Source organism: Chelon labrosus, assembly GCF_963514085.1.
Source record: "Chelon labrosus genome assembly, chromosome: 13".
NCBI classification, from domain to species: Eukaryota; Metazoa; Chordata; class Actinopteri; order Mugiliformes; family Mugilidae; genus Chelon; species Chelon labrosus.
The window spans coordinates 16,495,526-16,507,863 of record NC_140346.1 but is presented as its reverse complement, the minus strand read 5'-3'; the positions used below and the strand labels follow the sequence as shown (position 1 = coordinate 16,507,863).

The following is a 12,338-nucleotide window of genomic DNA, read 5'->3' as shown; positions in this document are numbered from 1 at the left end:
CACTACCCACTACTAGGATGTCTACGCTGGCAGGTCCAAATGAAGCGTGGCTGGCACTTATCTGACAATAAGTGACAGACATGTTTTGTTCTTTAACCTGATGTATTTGTAAAAGCACTGCCTGGCACGAAGATAGAAAAGAGAGAGAGAGAGGAAAATCAGGAGAACGACTGAGCATTTGGACACTTTTGACTGGCTTCTCACAAGACACAGTTGATACACAGAGGGAGGGGGGTCAGTTGGCAGGATTCCCATGGCTGTCTGGGAGTATGACGCCTTCATGTCACATGATACTGGAGCCCCATCGCGATTGGTCAATACCTAAGAAGAGCAGAGAACACGTTCTGCCTTATTCCACATGAAATCGTGTAAATCCCAGTTAACCCATCTGCAACAGTATATAAAGCTTACATCACCTAACAGCTGTGACATTTATGCATATTATAGCCCAGCATCATAAACATGCAAATTTCCCACATTTTAATTGCTGCATTTACATTTACAGTCTTCACTGTGCATATCAGTGCTGGAGAATTGAATATACTTGAAATTTATAAATTTGTATATTTCTTACACATGTTTTACCCCACATTAAATATATTCTAACATTTCTGATGGAAAAGCCTTAAAAAGGAGAGATTGGACATTGAATGAAGAGTGAGTACATATGGAGGATTTGTGATAAGGTGACAGTTCCATAGATGAGCCCTTGTGAGGGAAACGAGTGAGGGGAGAAGCAACAGGAGCTGCACAGTTATGGGGAAATACAGCACAAACAATGGGTTGAAAGAGAGAGCGGGGTGATTTCCATGATTAGGATTGGGTTGAGAGAATCACATGTAAAATACCGTGTCAATGACAACCGCTTTTATTCGGTAACAGGAGCTGCTGGATTGTCTTTCTGCTCAGAAGGAATGGCTAGGTAGTTTGTCCTGCGGGCAGATTGGTAAAGAAACAGAGGAGCGTCTAAGATCTGGTGGTATGGTTCTCTCTAGCACCATACACCATAGGCTAGTGCTCGCAACATTGACTCAGTTTCCATCCTTTTAGGACAGGGAGGCTTCTTGTATAAACATTTGGCTCTAATTCATAAATGTGTTAAAAAAAAGAAAAAAGAAAAACAGCTATAATGTTGTTTAATGTTGTCTAATGTCTCTACGGCCTACACATTAGGAAGACATCCTCATTCAGTATTGAATAGCAAACTTTCAGCTTGCTAAAAACCAAAGTACCATCATTGAACATGCTCTCAATTCAATACAGATGCACACAAACTGCGCAGATGATGCAAAATTCATTTCAAGCGGAATGAGCTCTGTGACTCTCTCGGCATATTTCGAACATGGCCTCATCTAATTCTTTTGCTTTTTGCCGCACGACTACTGTGAACAGCCACCGCTAATGCATCGCTAAATGTAATTTCAAAGCAGCGTGCTTGTGGCGCATGTTCACTAAGCCTATAATGACACAGCCTCTTTGAGTGGGAGTATTTTCTCACTGTGAGATGTGTTGTCATACAGGTCAATAACGGCTATGGGGTGGCCACAACCCATTAACTCTTTCCGCTGCAAGAACCGATGAAGTTTACAGTGTTATGCATATTCGATTACTTGATGCTCAGCTTAATGTGTGCCCCAGATCGTGTTCATGGGCCGGTAAGCTTTATCTGGGTACATACGGATTGTAATTGATTATTACTTATTAATAAAAACAGAAGACGGCATCCTGCTCATGGCTCAAAGGGGCTATTACTGTCTAGCACCTTCTACTGCTATTCTATGAGCATTTACTTTAGCTTTCCAATTCAACAAAATTCAGCAGTTTTTAGGTCATATTTTGTGGAAGCATTGCATTCATTCTGATTGTATTTTTTATTTTTGCCTTATTGTTTGTTGATAAAGTCTTTTAAATGCAACTCTTTTAACATGGAGAGAACATTGAGCAGTGTTCAATTTGGGCTCTCTAATTGATCCCAGTTTGTTGTTGTTGTGAGAGCAACTGGTGACTGACAATTTATCATATGGGATATAAAAGTAAATTCACATTTCCCCCATTGCCATGGTACGTGGCTTTTTAAAATGAAATACAGGATTAAGACAAAAAAAAAAAGAAAAAAAAGAAAAAGCTTATTTCCCTCACAAACAACAACAAACATCTCATTATTTAATCCCACTCTTGTGAAAACATAGTGTGGGAAAACATCCTACATATAAAGAACAATGGTGGCTTTATGTGTCACTGACGTAGTCGGATATGGAATCAGCATTAACTGTTTGCAAAACAACAATAACTGGGTCAGCATATGTGCCATGTATTATTGGTGATTGTCTTCAGGACATAAATTGCCCGCTCAGAAGTTGTCAAAGTGGATCGACCAGCTTAGTCAACACATGGAAGTCCAGTGGGAGCTGACTATACATGTGACTTTGAGGGCACTGACAAGGTGACGCAAAAAGTCAGTCTCTGATAGAGCTGACAATCCACCGTGGATGAAAAAAAAAAAAAAGGTTGTTTAGAAAAGAAAAGAGGACTCAGCAGTACGCGGACTTACTCAGTCCAGTCGGGGAGTCTGAGTGAAAAGACAGATTACTGTTGCAGGAGGGTTACAAACTGAGCCAGTGTAGACTCAATTACCTCTGTGTCTGTTTGTCTGTCTCTTTGCTTAATCTATTTCACTCACATACTATCTGCTTTCTAAATCTCTTTTCCCAATAAGTCATACATAGATATTATTTAATAATAAATAATGAGAAATTCAGGCGTCCTGTGCTCTGACTTGTAAAAAAAAGAGAAAATCAAGACACATGCATTTATATCTGGAGATGTCACCACAGGTTAGTGTTGAGGACACGCAGCGTTTCAATTTGCTGTCCAGTCACATCCCTACTCTCACTTATCTGTGTGTGTCTGTCTGTGGATTTGTACTTTTAGCTGTGTGAGACTCACGCTGTGTCCTGCGCCTGCTCATCAGACTTTGAGATCTTCCTGTAGCAGTAGACCATTTCTACCAGCAGCCAGAAGGTCAAGAACACGAGCAACACATACATCATGATCTCGGAGTAGATTGCTGTGGGGTCTGCGGTGGCTGTGGAGTACAAACAGCAGCAGGGGACATGTATTATTCAGCAGGCACCCCCTTAATTTTATCTTATATTTATATATTATTTTTTTTTTGTGCAGAAAAGAGCTGTCGAGACTTCTTTTTTTTCCCCCAGGTTTAAGCAAGTATGCTAAACTCCTTCAAAACTACGGACCCACAATCAGCTTGTCAGTCATGATAGGGGAGGTGATGTGTCTACATTATACTTCAACAGATTGCTTTCATTTGATTAGTCCAGCTAAGCATATATATAATTATCACTATGAATATTAAACACACGTTTTCTGGTCGGCACCCTGCTTACAGATAAACTTAGAAATTATGCACAAACGATGTTGCATACAGAATAGTATGATCATACCTTTGGCCTTATGATAATAGGAGCCTATATGAGGAGTTAAAGGTGCCCTGTGGAGAATTTTCCAGGTCTTATTCTTGAGATGTGACAAACATACTGGATACGTTAGCAATCCCAAGAGACTTTTAAATTAAATCTTACATTCTGTTTATTTCCATGTTGGCTTGAAACTAGTGTATCGCACCAGTTGTGAATATGTACATAATATAATATAATATAAATATAAATTAAGGTGTAATTCACTCATAAAAGCACAGAAACTCCACAGGGTACCTTTGAGTATGAAATAAGATGAATAAGGGCAGTGGTTCTCAGAGCGTGACTAATAAACTTATAAAGACTAATAACTTTATAATCAATACATCTGATCTGTTTTAGATCTGTATTAAAACATGCCCACTTGAAGTTTTCTTTAACAGTTTTTGCTTATTCCTCTTCCACGTACTGATCATTAAAAGAACCATATCATGCCTCCAATGTAAGTAATGGGGGCCCATAATCTTAAATCCTTGTTCTGGGTCAAGAATATACATAGGTTAATATGAAATCAGTGATCAAATTAGTTAAATCAGGTAGATATTTTCCAATTCATCCAAATCCATCCTATGTGTTTTAATAGTCAGTGTTAAAGAGATAATTTTATTCTTAAAAGTCATGGGATTTCATTTGCACTTTTGCTTTGTCACTTATGATCTATAAGGAAACACTACAGGAAGGAATCTTTTAATAGACCGCATGAACAGGAGGAAGGATTACAGCAAGCAAAATCTGTTTCAGTGCACATATGGGCGGCCGATAATTGCTTGGGGGGAAAAAAAAAGTGAACTCATCCTTTTAATATCTTTCATTTGAGGATGATTTTGAGCCACTGTGAACCACTGTGCCAGAGAGTGTGTACCAAATCCCAGAAAGCCTGCTGACCAGACAGCTGACAGCTTTTTTTTCCTGATTTGATTCTGCAGCCCCTGCAAATAGAGGCTATTAGAGTAATATAATCCCTTAGATGGGGATGCACAGATATGTTGACCATGAGCTAATCCATTCTACTACTATTGACATCATTGCTGTAACATGATGCCTAGCAATAATGTACAGTAAACTGGTTGAAGGCTTTGGGAAATTTGATACCGCTGTTGTATGAAATATGAAAGAGAGACTTATAAATATGTATACAGTGGAAAAACCATCAAACTGTACTTATTTTTTTCTGAAAAATTGCATTTCAGAGGTTAATCACAACCTATTCATACACTTCTCTGCAGGATGCAAAACAAACACCAGATGCAACTAGCCTATCTTTATATGCCTCTGACAGATCTGTGTACCATGTGCAAGCATAGATAGAGAATGTGAAGTTAAAGAAATGGGGAGAATTACGTAGTGCCAAATATACATGTTGTATATTCGATAAAGGTGGGGAATGACACATTCAGCAAGCCAAGCATTCAGGAAGCAGAATACATTACCCCTTATAATAGATAGCAAAGTAGTTGGTTTGAATTAACCCCTTCACTCACAACAGAAGAAAGCTTTGATGGACAATAAAAGGCAGACAAAACAAAAACACACAATTATTCCTCCTAAATCAATACAATCACAACAAAGGGGAAGAGAGGAAAGTGGTGTTGTTAGTGGCCTTCACACTGGTGCATCACTTAGCGAAAACAGCGAGTTGAAAATATATAATAAATTGGAAAGAGCCCACTTATCGCGGTCTGATAAACGCTTTATACAACATCGGATGAGGGGCATGTACGGCACAAAGAGAACACTCAGCACGCAGGAGTTAACACAAATGTAGAATAGTGAAGTACTGAAGAAATCGTCACAGCAAACTCTTTTGACTAGAACTAAGTTAGTTTGGATAAAACTAATTAACATAAATACAATCAGTAGACACACTGCTGCTTTACTGATATAGAACCCAGCATTTAACATCAGCACAGAGCGATGTGGCCAAACAAAGAAAGTAGGTCTCAAATTGCCTCACCTTTCTCTTTTACATTCAGAGTGATGTTCTTGATGGTGAAGAACGTGGGGCTGAAGAAGCCGAACTCGAACTCACGAAGAATGTGGCACTCATAGAGACCGCTGTCATTAAAGGTGACGTTTTTGATTCGAATGGACATTTCTTGCAAGTCCTGGCTCCCATTCCAGGTCAGACGGCCTTTAAAGGGTCCATCCACTTCTTCTGGAACATCATCCTCATATTTGTATATCTAGGAAGACAAGAGGAAAAGCACAATATAAACATAAACACAAACACGAAGATCCATATAATATGCAATACTGTAGCAGCAACCTACATGGGTTTTCTCCAGTTTGTCGTCTTCGTCTTTTTGTGCAATGTAGTACCAATCCACACGTGTCTTTGCTTTGACCTCCTCCCTCTTCATACAGGAGATGCAGGTCAGCTTCATGGATGTGCCCAGCACAGCTTGTGTGTCCGACGGGACTTCGACACATACCGGCCTGCTCGGGTGGACTGAAGGAACAGGGAAACGTTAGAACAGATTTAGCACAGCAGTCAAAATGTTCAAAGTCCTCGGATCTCCACTCGAAATTCTGGTTTTCTAATCATGTATTCTTTTGGAAGTTTGACCTTAAACTGTGCAAAATGGTGCACATGCAGAGTTTGGCGGAGGCTGGGTATCTGCTAACTGGGGAACATTAATTCGTGTCAAGACAAGATCACTGTGTGATACCAGAAACTTGAAACCGTACCTTTCCAGTACAGTTAAAATAAAACAATGAATGTGCAAGTCAGTATGGATATTATCAATGTGCTTGGACATTGGATTCTTCATCAAACATGTCATTTTGAAATGCCTTGAAGATGAAGTGGCCCTGAATGATTGTTCATTGCATTGGAAAGGTCGTATAATATTCTTGAATGCTGCATTTAGTGTGCACAAAGAAAATCATACACGTCATGCAGCAGAGGTTTTTCTTTTGAGATTTTGAAAGAGACCTATAATATTCAGCACTCAACCCAACAGGTCACCTCAGAGTGGCCCTTCTGTAAACGTAAGAGGATTTTAAAGTAAAAGACGCAGCTTCATATCATCATACAGATTCTTTTTCCAGCGACTGGCAGAATATAACCTCATATGCTACAGTGAAAAGCAAAGCAATAAACTCATGACCCAGTCCCAGTACTTTGCCTTTAAACTGAATCTGATGCTGAGCCTGACACGAACTCAATAAGCTTTAAGAAGACATAAATTCAGTTATACATCTCTGTGAACAAAGGAAAGACTTTAGTCGCAATGAGCTATACTGACAGCAAATCCAAGATTATCCGGACCAGCAAGCACTAATGATGGCCTCTGCCCATTACTATTAGCTGGCAGAGGGAGGGTGGTGTGGGAGGAGGACAGTGAAGTGTTGTGGGAAAGGAAAGAAAGAAATGCATTGCAGGTTAAAACACATACAGTATGTGGTATAATACTTCCAGGGATTATAAACACAAAGATGGATTTCTTGTACGTGTGTGACTGTTGCAGTGTTTGGTGGTGCTCTTATATAACCCAGAGCCCCCTGGGCAGACAGTGACAGCATCGATTCTATCTCATCTCTTTTTTAACTGGGGGCTCATACAAACACATGGAAAGGGAGCAGAGAAACGGCGAGACAGAGATGGAGTGCCAAGGAGGAAACTAAGGAATGGGAAAAAAAAAAGGGAGGAAAAGCTTAACCTTGGTGTCCTCTTTTCGATTGGTCTATTTATTTCGCTGAAATGCTGACAACTCTGATCTACGCTGCACTCTGCAAACGTCAGTGAGTCTGCTGTGAAACTGGGTCTTGAGTTCACAGCCGGCTGGATTGTTCGCAGGGCCCGTGATTACTCATCGATGCGCATGTACCCGAAAATCTGACGGCACAAGACATGCAACAATCAAACACTCTCAGCGTGTTGCGTAGTCGCACTTACCGAGAAAAACCAAAAGTACCAAAGTGGGAAGATGAACTCTGTATTGAGTTCTCATATTCAGCTCTTTCCGGAGCTGCTGGTAGACAGTGTCTCTTTAACCTTTTGCTTTAGTTGAAGTCGTCTTCACGGGAGGTCTGGGGTCAGATATCAGCTGTTGGAATGACTTCAGGACCACGGACAGCGCCTCTCCTCGGCAGACGAGAGCGCAGGAAACTTCTCCCACCACGACTGAAAATCCCAACTAGATTAAGTAGTGCCCGATTTTCAGATTACAAGACCATAAAACAGTTGCTCGATTGTATTTTGTTTTTGTTTGTTTTTTTCGCGTTCGCGTATGAATTAAAGTCTCCCTGCAACCAGCGGTTCGAGCATCATCTACATGTAAGGAACTAACTTCATCATTCCCTCCGCTCGGAGAAATGATCAAGCCGTGAGACACCGATTAATAGGACCGTTCCTTCTTCGCCCACAGCTGATGTCATTCAGTCCGGATCCATCCAGAAACAGAGTAGAAATGTCTTCTGGTTAAAAAAAAATAAAAAAATAAATCGGGAACCTGTGGATTCTCAAAAGCCGATTTAGTCACTTACTGTTGCGAGACCTGGAGTCCTGTTCACGCACAAACGGCAAAAACAACGAGACCGGTTCTGTTATTTCAGAGCTCAAAGAATAACATTATTGATTGTCTGAAGTCTGTTTCCTCCATTAAGGATGACTGATGACATTTCCCAGACGCGGCTCGCTGCCTTTGTTTTTCAGCAGTCACTTAGCGCTGGCAGAGGCAGAGGGCTTGATACGCATGCGTGAGTCACTCCCTCCTACGTTACAATGTGCATGACCATATTATTGTCGTTTGGGTAGACCAGACCAACTCGTGATGCAAGTCTGTTTGCTTTTTGCTTTTGAACTGCAGCAGCTGAGCAAACAAAACACAGCCCGTCATTATGCCATGGGTGCATGTACAAACCTAATTCAGATAAGTCTTATTAAAGCACATCCGTTTAAGATGAAAGAAAGAAGGAAAAAAACTGTCTTTCCCTTGTGTTATATAATCTTGTTTAGCAGCTGCTGGCAGGGCTCCTTTCCAGGACATTTCATTTGTCACACATCAGTAGCTGCATTATTCATACTTCCCATGAGAGAGAGAGTTCAATGGTTAAGTCTTTTAGCGGTATGCTATACAGTGTGAAACCATATGCCTGGTTGCAGGAATAGAGGAAAATCAGGTCAGCAAGTCTTTAAAAAATATGCATGCACACGCATAACCCATGAAACTGTTTCACATATGAATCCAGCCATCCATAACCTGGAGCTGTATTTTGAAATTATTCGTAAGATAAGCTATCACAGACTGATCTAAGTCTTTGGCTCACTGCAGCGGTGAAACTGATGAAATACTCTGCAGGACACAACCCACTAATTTAATGATCTTCCATCCTCTGGAGCTTAGCCTTAAAAGGGCATGATCTTTTCCTCTGATATTCTGTCTATATTTGGGTACAAACTCGTCCTCGCTTCATGGTGCGTTTGAGTGTGCCTCACTTTTTCGTCTTATTTCCTTTCTTTAACGACTTCACTGCGGAAGATCACTGCTAAATAGGAGCGGTAAAGAGGAAACATTTTAACTTATTCAGTTACAGCGATTCACTGATTCCAGTAGGAAAAATATGAGGGCATCATACAAACAAAATCTGCACCAGAGAGGACTGAAGAGTCTGCTGAACAGCGAAATTATATCACCTTTTTTTCACTAAATGAAAACAGCAGTGATTTAACTCCATGATAAAAGCTAAAACATGTGATGATGTAGATCCAAGCATAGATTTGTCTGTCTGTCTCTGATCTATAGACCATCCCTAAACATGATGGAGAGACTTCAATGGTCAAGTCTTTGTAGAGGTATGCTATACATTCATTCATTCATTCATTTTCTGTAACCGCTTGTCCTCTGGAGGGCTACGGGTGGGGGCTGGAGCCTATCCCAGCTATCATTGGGCGAGAGGCAGGTTACACCCTGGACAGTCTGGAATGCTATACAGTCTGTAGCCATATGTCTGGTTGCAGGAATAGAGGAAAGCAGGTCGGCAAGTCAGTAAGGATATTAACAGACTTCCATCAATGGATTGATGAGTGCACAGTGTGCTTTCTTATGGGAAATCTATTCCCAGCTTTAATCTATATTTATTCTGTTATGCATGAAAGGGCATTGAAAGGACTATTTCTTTAACAAACAAAAAAAAGAAGCCATTTTACATATTTCTAATATATGCAAAAATATTCCAGTTTAATCTTTTTGATCCGGAAAGAAAAAAGCTTTTTATTGTAATTTGTCGTCTGCATTTGACAAGTAGAGCTGTCCGTTTTATCATAATTATACATCGAACCATAAGAGATTATGTTTCTATGTTTTGGGTTATGTGTCACATGATCTTGGCTGTCCTGCCACATGTTACTGAGGCACCCACCAAGGAATCAGGCTGGTTGTAATGTTTGATGTCGTTATCTGTCAACTATGTTAAAGAAGAAAGAAAAAATGCTCCAAGATGAACCTGTGAGCTTTGATAATCTTCACTGTGACATCACAGTATTTAATCTCGCAAGCACTGTTTCTGAAATAATAAGAGGATTATTTCCCGAGGAGTTGGGAACGAAGATGAAAACAGTACATTTCTGTTTTCACTTTCTTTTGTTCAGAATGAGTGCACATTTAGGCCACGCGGCGTCAGAGCCATAAAAGGCTGACAAATGCTTAAAGGGGCGAATCAACAGGTTTAGGTTTTTTGCAGTGATGCTTAAGAGTTGCTGGTTCAGATTTTAACACAAAAACAAGAGCAAAGAGGCAGCTGAGTGCACAATTGTGTTGCTGTCAGCATCAGCAGTAAGCTGGCACGTTGAGGAGCAGACTAAATATGGCAGGCTCGGTTGAACCACATCCTGGAGATAAGGAAACCATAGCAACAGTAATGCAGTACCATGGTGACTACAGGAGGCCCGCTTAGCGACAGGCTGCAGACTCAGGAAGACAACAGGAAGCCTAAAGCCCAGCTCTGTTTTTTTCAGTGTGTATTTCCCACAAAAAGCAAAATATTTCAGAGAAAATGTGAACATATAATGTGCATCCACAGTGTGTTCAGGTCTAAGGGATTTCACGTCAGGGTGCATGCATGTGAAGGATACAGCACAAAGATAGGACCAACTCCAAAAGAGGTGCAAAAAAAACAGAGGGAGTGATTTAAGTGCATAAATGAGTTGGTTCAAGCGTGTATGTGTTTGCTCATGTATATAGTATAGATGTGTGTGTGTGCATGTCTCCTCGAGGATATGCTCGAGCAGAGCAGATTTCTAGGGATTTGGAAGGATTTCAAGATTATGACATGATTACAGCAAACAGCCACGGATCAAACATGTTGGAAACTGAGATGTAAACCATGTGCTGCTTCCTATTAAAACCTCTTAATGCTGCGATGTGAAGAGCATAAGCCGAGCTTTACTTTCCATCATTTAGTCTATCTGCATACCATAACATTTAAAAGCCAGTGACAGGAGAAGTAAATAACACTGACCATCTTGTGGCAATGCGGTGTTCTGCTGTGAAACTTTTGGACCTGGCATTCATGTGGATGTCACTTAGACATGTACCAACTACTTAGACCAGACCAGGCGCCCTCACCCCACAGCAATGACACTCCTTGACGCCAGCAGGATGCAGCCTGACACAGACATACACACAAAAACGGTTTAGGAACAACTAAAAAACATGGAAAACAGCACAAGGTGTTGACCTGGCCTCCAAATTCACTGGATCACAAACTGATCAAGTATCTGTGGGATGTACTGGAATAAGCCTGATCCACAGAGGCCCCTCCCCTCAACCCATAGGACCCAAAGGCCCCCACTAACAACATCCTGTTGCCAGACACCACAGGACACCCTCAGAAGGCCCATGTCCATTCTCTGATGAGTTACAAGGGAGCACAAGGGAGAACCACACAATATTAGGAAGGTGGTCATAATGTTATGCCTGATCAGTGTATTTTGTACTCAGTCATGCTAATGCAATATGAAATATTGTAATTATAAATTATTAGAATGTCACACAATAAATATACCACAAGTCTGCATGTCAGGTTTGAATGCATCTAATTATTTTTTATTTTATTGTGGGATGATCAAATAAGAAAAAGCCCCCAAAATAACATTTAAGTCAAATACGATATACTATATATACACACACATGATCACACAAACACCACACAAAGCCAAGTATTCCTAAAAATAACGTGTGTGTTGATCAAAGCAACTGGAGCAAGCATAAGGTTGTACTACCGAACATCACAAAGATTTCCACCCACATGGCTCCAGAGCAGCTCAGCGCCGAGTTACACGATGCCATGCCCCACTATGAGGTGGACGAAAACATGCCACATCAGTGACATAGCAGCTAATCTAATTGATAAGACAAATAATCCACTGGAGCCACTGCACTGGACCACACCCTGCACACACACACAAAGTCACACATACACATACAGCCACTGGACAGTGCCAAATTCAGCCAGGGGTACTTGGCACAGAGCTCTGAGCTAACACTGATAGTAAGTGAAGACTTGTTCCATCTGACCTTCTGATTTGGCACAGAGGGCCCTGTAGGAATACTGACTTTCTATTATAAGACCCAGAACCCTATGTGTCAGATAAACCATTGAGCTAGAAGAAGGCAGCAGTCATGAACATTAGGCTTCTCCTCGGTAGCAGATCCAACTGGTTTTCAGGTTGTTCACCTAATGTTAGGTTGACTTGGGTTAGTCTGTTGGTCACAGAAAAAATCTTGCTACAATGAAAAGAGGTCAGAGAATAAAGGTAGTGCATGTGTGCCAGACAGATAAAACTGGGAAGATAATTAATGTAGTTTAATATTAAATATTCATACAAACACATGGGTTGTC

The 12,338-nt window shown here is 40.8% G+C and overlaps 1 protein-coding gene across 1 annotated transcript; it reads right to left on the bottom strand.

Annotated features, from left to right (window-relative positions):
* Positions 1-654: 654 nt before the first annotated feature.
* scn3b (sodium channel, voltage-gated, type III, beta) lies at positions 655-11,785 on the bottom strand (the record flags this gene model as incomplete). The annotated part of the gene is made up of 5 exons (XM_084558175.1): positions 655-932; positions 2,947-3,085; positions 5,449-5,677; positions 5,765-5,943; positions 11,719-11,785. 5 exons carry the CDS (start codon positions 11,783-11,785, stop codon positions 869-871), a joined length of 678 nt encoding a protein of 225 aa, XP_084414301.1. The 3' UTR covers positions 655-868.
* Between the last annotated feature and the right edge of the window lie 553 nt (positions 11,786-12,338).